Here is a 14419-nt window from a genome sequence, read left to right as displayed (position 1 = left end):
GAGTCATATGAGCTTGAAATGAGGGCGGCTGTCCAAAATACAATGCAATACATAGATATTGGTTTATACAGTAAAGTCTCGTTATATCGATATCGGATATATCGATAGTCCCAGTTATATCGATACTATTTCTATGCACGCACGGAGAAAATTACATGCAAACAGGGTCGGATATATCGATAGTCCCGGTTATATCGATATTTTTTCAGACTCCCTTGAATATCGATATAACGAGACTTTACTGTGTATCGCTTTAACAACATCTGAAGCTGCAACAAAGCACTAACATGGGGGAAAAGGAAATGCTGCCCTGTTGTGGAATGGAAAAAACATTGCCAGAGGCCATTGCCAGCACTTTATCGGCAGCCAAACAAAAAAAAACAAAAAAACTGGGAATGGCGCTCTGTCATATTTTCAATTCCCGAATAACTTCATGAATGGCAGTGAATGACTTAAAGGAATGTTTTGAGTTGACTTTCCCTTTAAGCTCTATCGCCAATGATTTCATTGATTTTTAGTCTATTTGTGTGTGCTGTAATCGAGGCTATTTTTGCTTCACAGGAGGGATAATTCTGAATGATAGTCAACATTTTGATGAGTAAGAGGGGTTTAAAGCTTCCAATAAGGCAGAGTTTGTAAGCTCTTTTGAATATCAGCATCTTTACTTTAAAGATGTATTAACAGTTTGTAAGCTTTCACTGCGGTGTTCTTTGACAGCACTGTCTTTGAAATAGAGATGGCTGGGTGTAGGCTTCTGTCGATGCCAGTCAGTGATGGTTAGAGAAAGAAAGCTGCAGGCCGGCATTTACTCATCTGGCTGACAGCCTTGAATATCATTTGTGGCTACTTTTGATGCTTCTCCAACAATATTTATGTAAGCTAAACGGGGCAATGACGGATTGGGTTTCGCTGTGTGGTTTTGCGTGTGGAGATCCCTGTCAAAATTCTGGCCACGGCCTTGAAAATCTGTATGTATCCATTGTGGACTACTTCTTCCCGAACAGGCACCCCAACACCCACACACACACATGAGGAAAATGCTTCCGCGGTTGTTCTTTAACCTTGCATGGTGATCAGTGCACTGGCTTGTGAGAATCCATTCTCGGTCTATTGTGGCAAGCACACACGCAAAGCAGTTTGCACGGTACATGCTTTCCAGAGAAAGTGTGCAGTCGGCTCAGCAAAAAAGGTGATTTAGTAGACTGCACTACTGGCAGTACCTTGATGAAAGCCTATGCCAGAAGCATCTCTCAGCATTACATTATGTTATTTCGTCATAGTACATTGTAGAGTTAAACAGAATAGAAGCTCTAGCTAGTTTGTTTTAATTCATGTTTTTTTTTGAACGATTATGTAATGAATTTCCTCAAATGACCATTTGTATGACCATACAATGTTTCATAACTAAAGAGGCAATGTTTTTCATAGAATGTGGACATTCCTGTGACACAAACATAAAAACTAGTTCACCACTGTTAAATATAAAATGGAGAAACAATACAAGTTAACATTTAAACTACAAGTGATGTTGAGGTGCGCATTGCATTCATCATTAACTCATTCTATGCCATTTATGAATTTATTCGGGAATTGGAAATATGACTTAGAGCGCCATTCCCGAATTAATTCATGTTTTGTTTTTTCTTGCTTGGGTGCTGATAAAGCACTGTCCAAACCTTTGGCAATGTTTCCACAAGGGGGCAGCAATTCCCTTTTTTCCATGTTAGCGCTTTTTTCCAGCTTCAGCTTTTGTTAAAGCGCTATATAAACCAATGTGTATCTATTGCATTGTAGTTTTGACAGCCGCCCTCATTTTAAGCTCATATAACTCCAGACCCATATAACTTAGGAATTAACTTTTTTTATATGAAAGGAGAGCGTCTAAGGTTTCTTACGCTGCATTGAATGTTTATGTATTCATAAAACTCAATATTCTGCGGGTCCTGGAATTTGAGTGACAATGACAAAAACCCTGGCACTGGAGTGGACACATTTTTGCACGTCTAGCACTGAATGAGTTAACTATGGATGTTGACTTTACTTGTATTCTACCAAGCAGCCGTCGCAGGTACTGCTGCCCTGCTTTGTATTCTCAGTGATTACTGCTGTTTTTCTCTCTGTTATCTCCTTAACCGCCCACCGTTAATTATAGCGCAAAGTGCTTTCTGATTCTCGGAAACTCCCTTTTGATAAGTTGTTCTTTTTCTTTTTTCCACCCAGCTGTCTGTAACAGGAAGTCTGTCACCGCGTCATTCCCTTTACCGGACGTTATCAGATGAAAGTGTATGTAGCAACCGCAAGGCCTCATCGTACGCAAGCTCCCACAGCTCAATGCTGGACCAAGCCATGCCGAACGACATTCTCTTCAGCACCACACCACCTTATCACTGCACCCTGCCTCCTCGCATGATCCACAATCAGCCGCAGTCCAACCTGAGGAGTAAGTACAAGTTTGGTAGAGAAAACGCTGATTTGAATGATGGAATATTTACTACATTTACGACTTACTGGTATGGTTTTATCCAAGCGAGTCATCTTATTGGAGTGTCTTAGTGACTTGGCTCCAGATGAGAGTCAGCATATCGATACTTGTTTGAAGAGCCACTTGCATCAAAACAATTCCACTGGCCTCCACCAGCAAAACACTTGAGCAAAACTCCTTGGCCTCACCAGCTAATTGGAAGTGTTGTGTTAGGTGGCGTGATGCCTACAAGAGGCTTGCTGCACCGTCTGCCTCGAGCTGACACCTGTCACTGCTGGCTAGTTTGGCCACGCGTCTTCTGAATATATTTTTGCAATAAACAAAGAAATAAAAAAACTAATAAATAAATAAATACACCAATAAATAAATAAATACACAAATAAATCAACAATAAATGAAAGAAACAATAAACCTGTAGATACATATAAATTAATAAATAAATGAATAAATACATAAATACACAAATAAATCAAGGAATAAATAAATATGTAGATACATATAAATAAATGAATACATGCATAAATAAATACACAAATAAATCAATGAATACATGAATAAAAAAAACAAACACAAATAAATAAATAAATAGATAGATACATATGAATGAATACAGAAATAAATACACAAATAAATCAACAAATAAATAAATGAATGAATGGATGAATGAAAATGTGCAGATACATATCTATGAATGAATAAATAAATAAATACACAAATAAATCAATGAATAAACAAAATAAATAAATACACATGTAGATACATATAAATAAATACATGAGTGCATACATAAATAAATACACAAATACACACACACAAATAAACATAAATAAATATGCATAAATAACTAACTAAATAAATAACCAGACAAATAAATAAATGTATTATGTGACTTGCTCGCACCATTGCGGGTCTTGGAGCTCAGCTTTGACGTGAATACAGCCATGTTTCTGTGCTCATGTGTTTTAGACGTGATGCTTCATTCACTCATCAGTCGCTGTCTGCTTCCCCTCTCTGTCCCTCATGTCTCATTTCCACATTATTCCTCAGTTGTCTCGGGCCGCCGCTGCTAGACAGAAAACAGCTTTTTGGAGGAGTTGGGGGAAGGGGTGATTGGCTCCTTAGCCTAGTCGGCCTGTCAAACTGATGGATTCTTGATTGTTTTGAAGGGTGTTGAAGAAGAGCGGTTTCGCCTTTTCCATTCTGAAGCCCAATTTAGTAAACAGCGAATCCCTCAAACTGATGGCTAAATAGAACGGAAGCATCAGCTCGAGATGTCCTTCGATCTCTATGTGCTTCCCTTATTATCCTTCTTGAAATTCTTCTTTGGAATGGTTGGCTGCTGATTGCATTGGATATGTTTTATTTATTTGTTTATTTTTGTGCCAAGGCTTGGGTGAAGATAGTTGCGGGGAAGGTTGATCAAAATATGACAGTTTTTACACACTTTGACAATTTATCTATTCCCTCTGTCAGCATTTTGCAATGGTGCAGAACATTTTATTTCATGTCACGCCACCCAGCTGTGCCCAATCTGTGTATTTAAAGTTACTTTGCAGTTCAAGTCACTTGAATGTCACATTCCAAAGAAATGTGAAGCTAAGCTTATATGAAAGGCATCTGCTGTTAATATACATCCTCAAGAAATGAGATTCCAACTCCCACCCCCACCTTGATGCCCACTCCTTCCGAACCCCTTCACATATGCCGTGCTGCAAATTGACGGGCAACTCCAGATCATTGTCTGAGCCTGAAACTCAGCACCAGGCTCAGACACTGATCTGGGCACCCGCCTATCTCTGCAGATGAATTTTGGTTCTCTGATGGCTTCTTGGCAGAGAGGTCCAAGCTCAGCGACCCGGGCCTAATGCCCCTCCCCGACACTGCCACAGGCCTGGACTGGTCTCACCTGGTTGATGCAGCAAAAGCCTTTGAAGGTAACTTGCCTTCCTGCAGGTGTTAGCGCCCCCTAGACACCACCCCTGCCTTTCCTCTATGCTGCTTCGCTTATGTGTTTGTCTGTCTGCAAGCTGCAAGAACTTTCTCTCTTGCATGTGTAGCTTTGGAATAGCGTTAGGGAATTGCATTTTATCCTCTCTGAGCCTCATTCTAATTCCAGTCAAGCAATTTTGCTTGGAGGTTGAGCCTATTTTGACACCGCAAACCCAACTCCTCACTACTCAGGAAGCAATCAGCCTTCAGGTGGGATTTCGGCCTGTTTTCTTCCTCATGATAGATTCATGAAAATGGGTGATGTGGCTTCTTCTCTGCCAAGACCAAAAATAGTGTGATAGTGCTAGACTCCTTTCTGCCAGCTTATATTATGCATTCAGCACAGCCGCATTTGCAAACTTTTTTGTGATCTCGAAAAACAAAAATCCCAACATGATAATATAATGATATTGTTCCTGTCTTGTCCTCTGAGGTGGCATTGTATTAAAATGTGTTTACTCGAATATGAAGAATATGATGTATACCACATATGAAAAGTATATACCCCTCTACCACCCTTCTATACCTGCCAACTACCCCGGTTTTGCCGTAATGAATATGGTTTTCATTATCCCATTCTTGGTGACGGTTTATTAATGAAAAGTACGGTTTCCAATAAAAAAATCAAAAATTGTCAAAATAGTAAATACACAAAAATCGTTGTACTAAGTTCATCCTGTCTACTTGATATCTAATTTAAAGCAGATTCTTTACTTACGGGCAGTGTAGGTGTTCAAATACCTGACATGTTTCTGACGAAAAATATACAAATACGATTGAGGATTAGTTTTGCTGGTTTGCCGTGACAATAGTAGCAGCATTGTCGTTAGCTACCACTCTGCTGTATACTCTGACGAAGGCGGAAGTAGTCGCCGAAACATGTCAGGTATTTGAACACCTACATTGTCTGTAAGTAAAGAATCTGCTTTAAATTACACAAAAATCATTCAAAACACGAGATCGCTAAATATTTGTATCTAAAAAACAGGTGATCGGCTCAGTGCCAGCTGTTAGCGTCCTCCAGATTAATTGCGCGTGCGCGTGCTAAGGGTCATTCCTGGAATCAAGAGTCAAGAGTTAGCATCGTTTTTATCATTGCCATCTTCTGGAGAAAAAGCAACAAAAAGTGTCAAAACTAAAAGAAAACTACAGTCGTTTCATGAGAAATACTCCGAAGCATTTCCAGGAGTTATACTTCGGTCAAGAAAAGGTGGAAATTACGCGTGTTTGTAATTTGAGTTTCATACCTGTCAACCTTGGCTAATAGCTGCCCATATAAATAATTACAATTCCTGTATAAAAGTTATAGCACGCCGTACATTATTTGAAATGATAAAAAAAACGCTAACAAGCGGAAATGCAGTTAGCATACCGCGCATGTGCTCGTTATGCTTTTATCAATCTGACCGTACGTAGCAATAAAAAAATATACAAATACGATTGAGGATTAGTTTTGCTGGTTTGCCGTGACAATAGTAGTTTTTTTGTCGTTAGCTACCAGCAGTTGACACGAACTGGATTTGACCCAAAATGGTCTTTGGATCACAATTTAAAAAAAAAAATCCTGTATAAAATTTGTCACACGCTATACATTATTTGAAATGTCTGTGTAAGCTCTCAGTCGTACAGGAGTGGTCCATCGATGAGAAGGTTTCTTCAGCCGTCATCTGTACAAAAGTGAAGGTTTCGGACGTTTCGCCTCCTATCCAAGAGGTGAAATAGGAGGCGAAACGTCCGAAACCTTCACTTTTGTACAGATGACGGCTGAAGAAACCTTCTCATCGATTATTTGAAATGCTAAAAAAATTATACAATACGGGGAAAACATATAGGTTGACAGGTCAGGAGTTTGTTGCTAGCTATTTTTGTCAACCCATAGGAATGTAGGTTTGATGCGCGTATTTGAAGTTACTAATAATGACTTACAATTTATTGTACTTTTCAAACAAGATTGATAATTAAATGTTTGATTGATTATAAAATATTTCTGTTTTGTTCTCTTAAAATACAGTAAAGTCTCGTTATATCGATATTCAAGGGAGTCCGAAAAAATATCGATATAACCGGGACTATCGATATATCCGACCCTGTTTGCATGTAATTTTCTCCTAGCGTGCATAGAAATAGTATCGATATAACCGGGACTATCGATATATCCGATATCGATATAACGAGACTTTACTGTAGAAGCAAACGTGATATTTTCACGATTGACAAGTTGAAATATAGGTATTTTTTTCCTAAGTACATATATATCTTTGACATTGAACAACATGTGTATGCTGTTTTTAGCCTCATTTTAAATCGCTGTAACGTTAAAAAATCGTTTGGCTGATCCTTGTCAACTCAGTAGAGCATTTTAATGAAGCCATGACACATGTCATCATTTTCTCATGGTCAGCATCGTGTTCTTTAATTTTTTTCCCCACCATTTTACAAGCCTGCTTGCAAAGTATTCCCCATTTGTCACAGGAACGCCAGCATGCCTGAACTCCCTCTGACCCCGACCGAGTTAGTCCCCTGAGCGGGGCAATATAGCATGTGACAACTCGTTTGTCATAATTAATAAGAACGCCTGATTCAGATACAGATACATTTTCTGCTGCATTGCCCTGCAGAAGAAAAAAAAACATTTAAAAGGAATAGAAACAATGAGGAGATTGCAGATTGTAACAGGCAGCCCGACCGGACGCGAACGGAGTCTTGTTGTTGGAGCAGAATGTCGCTGGAGGCTCTTGTTGTGCCATGCGTCGACATGTATGTTTTACTGCTTAGAGCGATGCGTTTACCCCCGCTGCTCATTTGGACCCCGAAACACTCATGAAGAGAAGATACAAAGGGGGGGGGGATACTACATTGTACCAACCAAACCATTCCATTTTAATTGCCTCTTTTCAGTAAAACAGCAGAAATGATTACAGCTCAAGGGTGTAAATTCAATAACTCGTGTATGTTTCATCTGTTTATCTGTTCATGATGGATTCTGCATTCCCAAAACACACAAACTGCTTTTTTATGTCTATTTTTCAAACACATATATCGAATATGAAGAAAATATTGATTCATATGTAAATGAAAGCTTGGTGTCCCTTTTCTACCTCGTCTGAGCATCCACATCCAGACTCAATTAGCTTTTTGTCTTTGACTGGATTAGTGCGACATTAAAGGAAGGGGGGGGGGGGACTTAATCCCTCCTGTGAATATGTAGATCCCCCTATCTTGTGTCCTCACACCATGGATGCAGGACAGAGACTTTGCTTACTCAAAAAAAGAGCATTATGCTTCTAAAACTGAGCAGTTATTGAGCGTAACATACTAAATTTGGCTTTTCCGGTGGGATTTGAGGAAGCTTAAAAGCCTGATACGGGAAAATAAGCATGTCTGATTCTTCTCACCCATTAAGAACCAAACAGCTGCCAGAGGAAAACTCTGAGATGTGGAATGGACTCAATGCTCTGTTTACCACCTTGTTCCATATTGTCTACATCGTGATCACTCTGTAGGAGTGCAAAAGAGTCCATGCCCCCCACTTCTCCCTCCTTTCGCCTACACACACTAAACAAAATCATTGCTTCGTACTTTGCTTGAATGAGTTGCTCTATCTTAACCGAGGCATGTGCTTTTTATAATTGAACTTCTGACCTAATTTTTTTTTTCTATTGTATCCATAGACCAGCGCGTGGCATCTTTCTGCACAATGACAGACATGCAGCGGGCCGAAGCACTGGAGCTATCTCGAGAGCTGACCAGACGGGTTGTGGAGGCGGAAGGAGCTGCCCTGGACACAGAGTATGTACTAACATGAGCGTCCTGGATAGGCCGAAGCAAAGAAACTTTGTTAGAAAAGCATCTCTTTGTCTAACCCTACATGTACTTTACGAACTGTGTGCATTGTTAGGGTCATGATTAATGAAGCAGGGATCAAAAGTAAGAAGAAAAAGATTATTTAATCTTTGGGACGGCGCATAATGGAACTGCCTGCACCCAGGGGCGCCATCTTGAAGTCAAAACAACAACAAAAGACTAAATAGCAAATCACATAACACAACAAAAAAGACACAGACGGTTATTGAATCTAAAGTACTTTCTGTACACTCTTTGTTGTATGAAGAAGTTCTAGATGAAAGAGGAAATGATCTAAGCGTCCTTTTTAGCAGTGGATCAGGGACTTCATGGTGAAACGTGCACGTCTGCTAAAAGCTAAATGTTGAAAGCAACCACAAAGCTTCAGCATCCATTGACGAAAAGAGATTGTCTCACATCTCCTGTCCCACGTAAATCCGCTTCAATTCCAAGCCGCAACAATTTCACATACGCCTCGGCGCTCTGCGCTGACGCTCCTTTCTTCTCATTGCTGAAAAACAATCCGTATCCGTTCCATACGACGCACAACAACTCAAAGTGACAAACTAAAACACAAAAACAACACAAAAAAGCAAGGCTTGCTGATGGCTGTCTACTTGGGCGCCATCTTGGATTTCATCCATTTTCTTCTAATTAATATGTGCATAGATGGATTGTATGCATCAAATAGAATATTGTTGACAAAATATCTGTTCCTTTGTTGCTGTCACCATCCTACCAGTAGTATTGCTGCTGTTTACTTTATTTTCAACTATTTATGTTCATTTCCGGATGCATGTAGGTTCAATTCTATTCAATCAAATTGAATGCTGCTCATTTACTGGTACTTAGTATGGTTCTAATTCCACTGCATAGTTGTTTACACCAATATTTTATGACATATAAGTACTGTCTTATTTTTGTCTGCTGCTGTACAGTAATTTCCCCAAAGGAGTCATAGATTTTAGTTATCTTGTTCTCTTTTTGCAAAATTCCCCATTGTGGGACGATTAAAGGCTTTCTGATTCTGATTCTGATTTCACTCTGCAGTGCCCCATCGACACTCACAGGCAAAGTGAACCAGCTCGAGGTGATTCTCAGGCAGCTGCAACATGACCTCCGAAAGGTAGCATCCCCCAATTCTAATGTATAGCTTCAGCGTTTCATCGTTGAGTTTGCTCTCCATCTCCATGCAGCCTCACTCAGAATAGACACGAGTGCCCTGTGAGGTCTTCCCAATGGCAACGCGTCCTTTTCATTCAATAGGCTACTTTGCTTGCCTCTTTGTATCCGCCCTTCATGTTTCCCCACCTCTAATCAATCCGAAACGGGGAGAAAGTCCACCTTTATCAAGCTCATAAAGGCTTCTTTGCAATGTTAATATCTCCCTTTAATGATGACAACCGTTTGTAACGGCAATGCTTTCATCAACCTCTTTTTAAGAATTTTTAATTAGGCACTTCTTTCGGTGGTTAGTGCGTTTGACGTGTTTTAAATTTCGCCTCTGGCTTTCCCTTTGTATGTGTTATGTTAGTGCATGTGGATACTTCGGTTAGGCTTCGATTAATTGAAGACTCAAATGTGTCAGTCATTGTGGAGCGAAGACAAAACCTACAGAAAATCAATGGATGGATATATTATGGCCGCTTAAAGGACAACCGACATCACTTTTTTTGTTTCCTAACTGACATCAGAAAAACGTTTTATAACATCTAAAATACCAGTCTCCAAAATCTGCAAAAAATTGAGCTGCGAATTGGGCATTTTCAGAAAGTCCCGCCCCCAGTTCATGACGTCACGCCAAGACGTCTTGCATTGCTCGAGAATCAAAACAATGGCTTCAGATTCTGAGAATATGCTTTGTTGTTACACATCCAGTTATGAATATGATTCAAATAGTTCTGAAGAGGAAAGCATACATGTTGGCAATCGATTAAAGAATTTATTCCGTGCCATTTTGAGGCAACATTGGGGGGAAATGTATCACCCCCCCAAAAAAAGAGGCAGAAAATGGCGACCAAGCTCCGTGTGAGGAATTAATCAGCCTGTTTCCACAGGCTGATAAATTCCTTACATGGAGCTTTGTCGCCCTCTTCTGCCTCTTTTTGGTGCAACACAACGTTTTCAGACCAAACTAGTACAGCAAAATGCATTGACGTGATGGAAGGACTGCTACAATGTGTCCTTTTTTCGGTCAGGGGCGTTCCTTCAGTGACGTAGGGTGAGGACTCGTCACCAACTCAAAAACAAGACTTCCGGAATATTCAGCGCGAGTCTTAAAACGTAAAATATAGCTATATGCGGTGGAATCTTTGTAAAATACGCTCAGTAGAAGTCATTTGAAGCCATTTTACAAATTATGGACACAACTTGTCCGGAGATGTCGATTGTCCTTGAACTACCTAACTGGATTCTTTTTGGTCACTGACACAATCTGTCCGTGCATGCCTCTGTTTAGGAAAAGGAGGACAAGGCAATGCTACAGGAGGAGGTACAGCACCTGAGGCAGGACAACATGCGGCTGCAGGAGGAGAGCCAGACGGCGTCGGCTCAGCTCAGGAAGTTTACCGAGTGGTTCTTTCACAGCATCGATAAGAAGCCCTGAAAATGGAGACCGACGAGGTGGACGCAACACACTCCAGGACCCGTCCACAACATTTGTGAATTGTATTCTGGAGTCTCTAAAAAGAGTTATAGTGTGGATAGACGATGTGAACAAGCCTCCTCGTAAACAGCGCAGATTTCTGTGTATGTGACATAAACACTTTCTCCATCGCGCCAGCTGAGACTCCTTCTGGGAAATTCCCTCATCTCCGGCTGCTGGGAGGAATTCTTCCCTGAGATCCTCTTACAGTCGTGGAATGTAAAGCTCATTTACCGTCGTCAAGTTGTAACCTACCTACGTTCTTCGATGAAAAGGTTTCTTCAGCCGTCGTCTGTACTTCTTTGAAGGTATCGGATGTTTCGCTCATCATCTGAAGATCTTTGTCAGCGAGCTAAAGTTGTGCTGGTAACTCTGGCTCTATATATCTGTATATCCCTCATGGACAGAGGTGGCAGTGCTCTGATAGGTCCCTGCGCTAAGGTTGGGGGATCAGTAGACTACTCCTTGAAGATAATCTGATTACTACTTTTGCTCTGAAAGGAAATAATCTGATTACTTCTCTAGTTCTGAACAGAAGTAATCAGATTACTTCTGTTGTTCTGGAAAAGTAGTAATCAGATTACTTCTCTTGTTCTGGAAAAGAAGTAATCTGATGACGTCTTTTGTTCTGAAAAATATGTAATCTGATTACTTATTCTGTTCTGAAAAAAAAAACAAGTAATCAGATTACTTCTTTTGTTCTGAAAATGAAGTAATCCGATTACTGCTCTTGTTGTAAAAAGGTAGTAATCTGATTACTTCATCTGTTCTGAAAAATAAGTAATGAGATTACTTCACTTGTTCTGAAAAAGAAGTGATCTGATTACTTTGTTCTGAAAAAGAAGTAATCTGATTACTTTCTGTGTTCTGAAATGAAATAATCTGATTACTTCTCTTGTTCTGAAAAAGAAGTAATCTTATTACTTCCCTTGTTCTAAAAAAGAAGTAAGCAGATTAGCTTCAGGGAGTAGTCTACTGCTCCCCCAACCTTAGAGAAGGAACCTATCAGAGCAGAGGTCTGGCACTGCCACCTCTGTCCATTAGAGATAAATACAGTATAGGGCTAGTTACCAGCACAACTTTAGTTCACTGACGAAGCTCTTTGGATGAGGAGCGAGACCTCCGACACCTTCAAAGAAGTACAGATGACGGCTGAAGAAACCTTTTCATCGATGGACCACTCCTGTACGACTACACAGACCTACCTACGTATTATATGTCACGTCAGTCTACTGTACCTGCAGCTGTACTCGGCTCCACACACAGTCACCACTCCTGACAAATGATTTTGTGAAGTGGTACACATACACACTGAAGACGAATCAAATCTTGGGTGAAAAGTACAGCTGGAGGAATAATGAATGTACCTCATTTTGAGACTTTTTGCTTCCCCCAAGTGACTCAAAGACAGAGAGGGAGGGGGTTATCTATGCCTTTTTCTTTCTTGTTGTTTCAACTCAACTCCATTTTTTTGTTCCGTCAGTGTTGTGATGACGTGTCACATTTCGCCAGCGGTTTTGGTTGTTCAAGGGTGCTTTTTCCTTACACACGATTGTCGGTAGTCTTCAGTCACTGTGTCGCGCTGTCCTAGCAATAACACGTTGTAGTTATGAAACTGTGTTGGGAATAAAACGATAAAGAGGTGAGCACAAACATGAAACTGTTGTACTCTTAAGCAGGACATTGTGCCTAAAATTCTTGGGTGGAAATCGGATTGTTTCTCTCGGCTTTTTTTAAACACGTCTCGTCTGTGGCTCACTGATAGAAACCTGAGTGTTTGTGGGTGCGTCCTTTTGTGTATATGCGTGTGTGTGTGTGTGAGAGATACTTTGTGTACTTCATCACAGCGAAATGTGTTCGTATGCAGTGGTTTTCAAAAGCATCGAAGCAAGCACCAGTAAACCACAATTACAATGCCAAATGTATTGATTTCTGTACATATCGGCCACAGAAGTGTCTTGTATTTAACACTGTTATTTAAGTTTATTTAACCTAAAAGTTGTTTATTTTGTTAAAGGTAATTGATTTTCTCTTGCTGCACTAAGGGGACATAAAGCTCTGTGTATGTTGTAAAGTGTGTAGCTGGGCAGGGCTAAAAAAAAGAAAAGAAAAACAAAAAAACAACACGTATATATTTAAATATATAAATGATAACTTTGGAGATTCCAACATTTGGACGCTGCTAGAATACAGTTTGCCGGTTTGGTTGCTTTTAAATATGTTGCTCCGTCTCACTCCCGAGAGGGAGAGACACTGGATGTTGTTTTTGTGTTATTTTTGTTTGTTTGTTTTTTTTAAATAAATGTAGATGGAAATATTTGCATTGGATGTTTCTTTTATTGATTTCATTCATTCTAGTTTGGAACCAATTAGCTTTTGGTAAGAATCAGGTTTGAAAGTCCACAGTCAAGTCACCAGCATTCTAAGGAACTACTGTCTCTTTTTTTATCTGGCGTGGACCAAAATAAAGTGTGTCTGGAAACTACCGCCGCCCCAAAAAAGTACCGTAATGTCCCAAATCTAAATTCAATTATTGCTTTTAACTCATTCACTGCCAGATAGGTGCAAAAATGTGTCCACTTCAGTGCCAAGGTTTTTGTCATTGTCACTTGAATTCCTAGACACACAAAATCTTGAGTTTTAGGACTACGTAAACATTCAATGCAGCGTAAGAAACCTTAGACTCTCTTCTTTCACCCGAAATAAAGGGTTAATTCCTAAATTATTTGGGTCAGGAGTTATATGAGCTTGAAATGAGGGTGGATATCCAAATTACAATGCAATACATATGTTTTTGTTTATATAGCGCTTTAACAATAGCTGAAGCTGGAACAAAGTGCTAACATGGAAAAAAGGAAAATGATGCCCCCTTGTGGAAGGGAAAAACATTGCCAGAGGTCTGGCCAGCTTTTTATCGGCACCCCAGCAAGAAAAACCAAAACAAATTTGGGAATGCCGCTCTACGTCATATTTTCAATTCCCGAATAAATTCGGGGATGACAGTGAATGACTTAATATACCGGATTGTCCGGTGTATAAGACGCACCCAAAAGACTTGATTTTCTTCAAAAAAATATTATATGTGACGTAATTTTGTCCCACTAATGGGTTGAGCTAAAACACAAACTGCCTTAAATTAAGTTAGTGAAGCAATTTCTGATACAGAAAACTAGTTTAAATGAGTCATGTGATCATTTTAGTTAGTACAAAATAGATGAACATGATGTGTTTGTGAGATGTGAGTGACTTTAAATAATTGGCAGATGTCGCGTTTGCTTCAGGGACAGCAAGAACCTGCTGAAAAATTAATCTCAAGCCCCTCTGAGTGTTCACAGAAAAAAATAATGCAATTTGCCTGCCACTTCCTTCCAGGAGCTTCCAGCCGAAGCTTGCCGGAGTGGATGGCCGAGTGTTTCTAGTCCTCGGGCCAGCCAGAGCATTATGCGAAAAGTAACAGTGCG

The 14419-nt window shown here is 40.0% G+C and overlaps 1 protein-coding gene across 4 annotated transcripts in view; it reads left to right on the top strand.

Moving 5' to 3' along the window:
- The window catches only part of sipa1l2a (signal-induced proliferation-associated 1like 2, genome duplicate a), an 89871-nt gene extending 76594 nt beyond the window's left edge, over window positions 1-13277 (top strand). For 3 of the 4 annotated variants that reach the window (XM_089011894.1, XM_089011892.1, XM_089011890.1), the window contains 5 exons: window positions 2221-2440; window positions 4285-4416; window positions 8143-8260; window positions 9365-9440; window positions 10773-13277. In XM_089011894.1, the coding sequence (XP_088868020.1) occupies window positions 2221-2440; window positions 4285-4416; window positions 8143-8260; window positions 9365-9440; window positions 10773-10919 (693 nt within the window). In that variant the 3' untranslated portion in view covers window positions 10920-13277. The remainder of the gene's footprint in view (window positions 1-2220; window positions 2441-4284; window positions 4417-8142; window positions 8261-9364; window positions 9441-10772) is intronic. The other variant, XM_089011893.1, reaches the window with a different exon arrangement.
- Window positions 13278-14419: the final 1142 nt, after the last annotated feature.

This window comes from Hippocampus bargibanti, linkage group LG13 (assembly GCF_051943395.1).
Source record: "Hippocampus bargibanti isolate YZ-2025 linkage group LG13, ASM5194339v1, whole genome shotgun sequence".
NCBI classification, from domain to species: Eukaryota; Metazoa; Chordata; class Actinopteri; order Syngnathiformes; family Syngnathidae; genus Hippocampus; species Hippocampus bargibanti.
The sequence above is the reverse complement of the archived record's forward strand: the minus strand, read 5'-3'. Positions and strand labels throughout refer to the sequence as shown.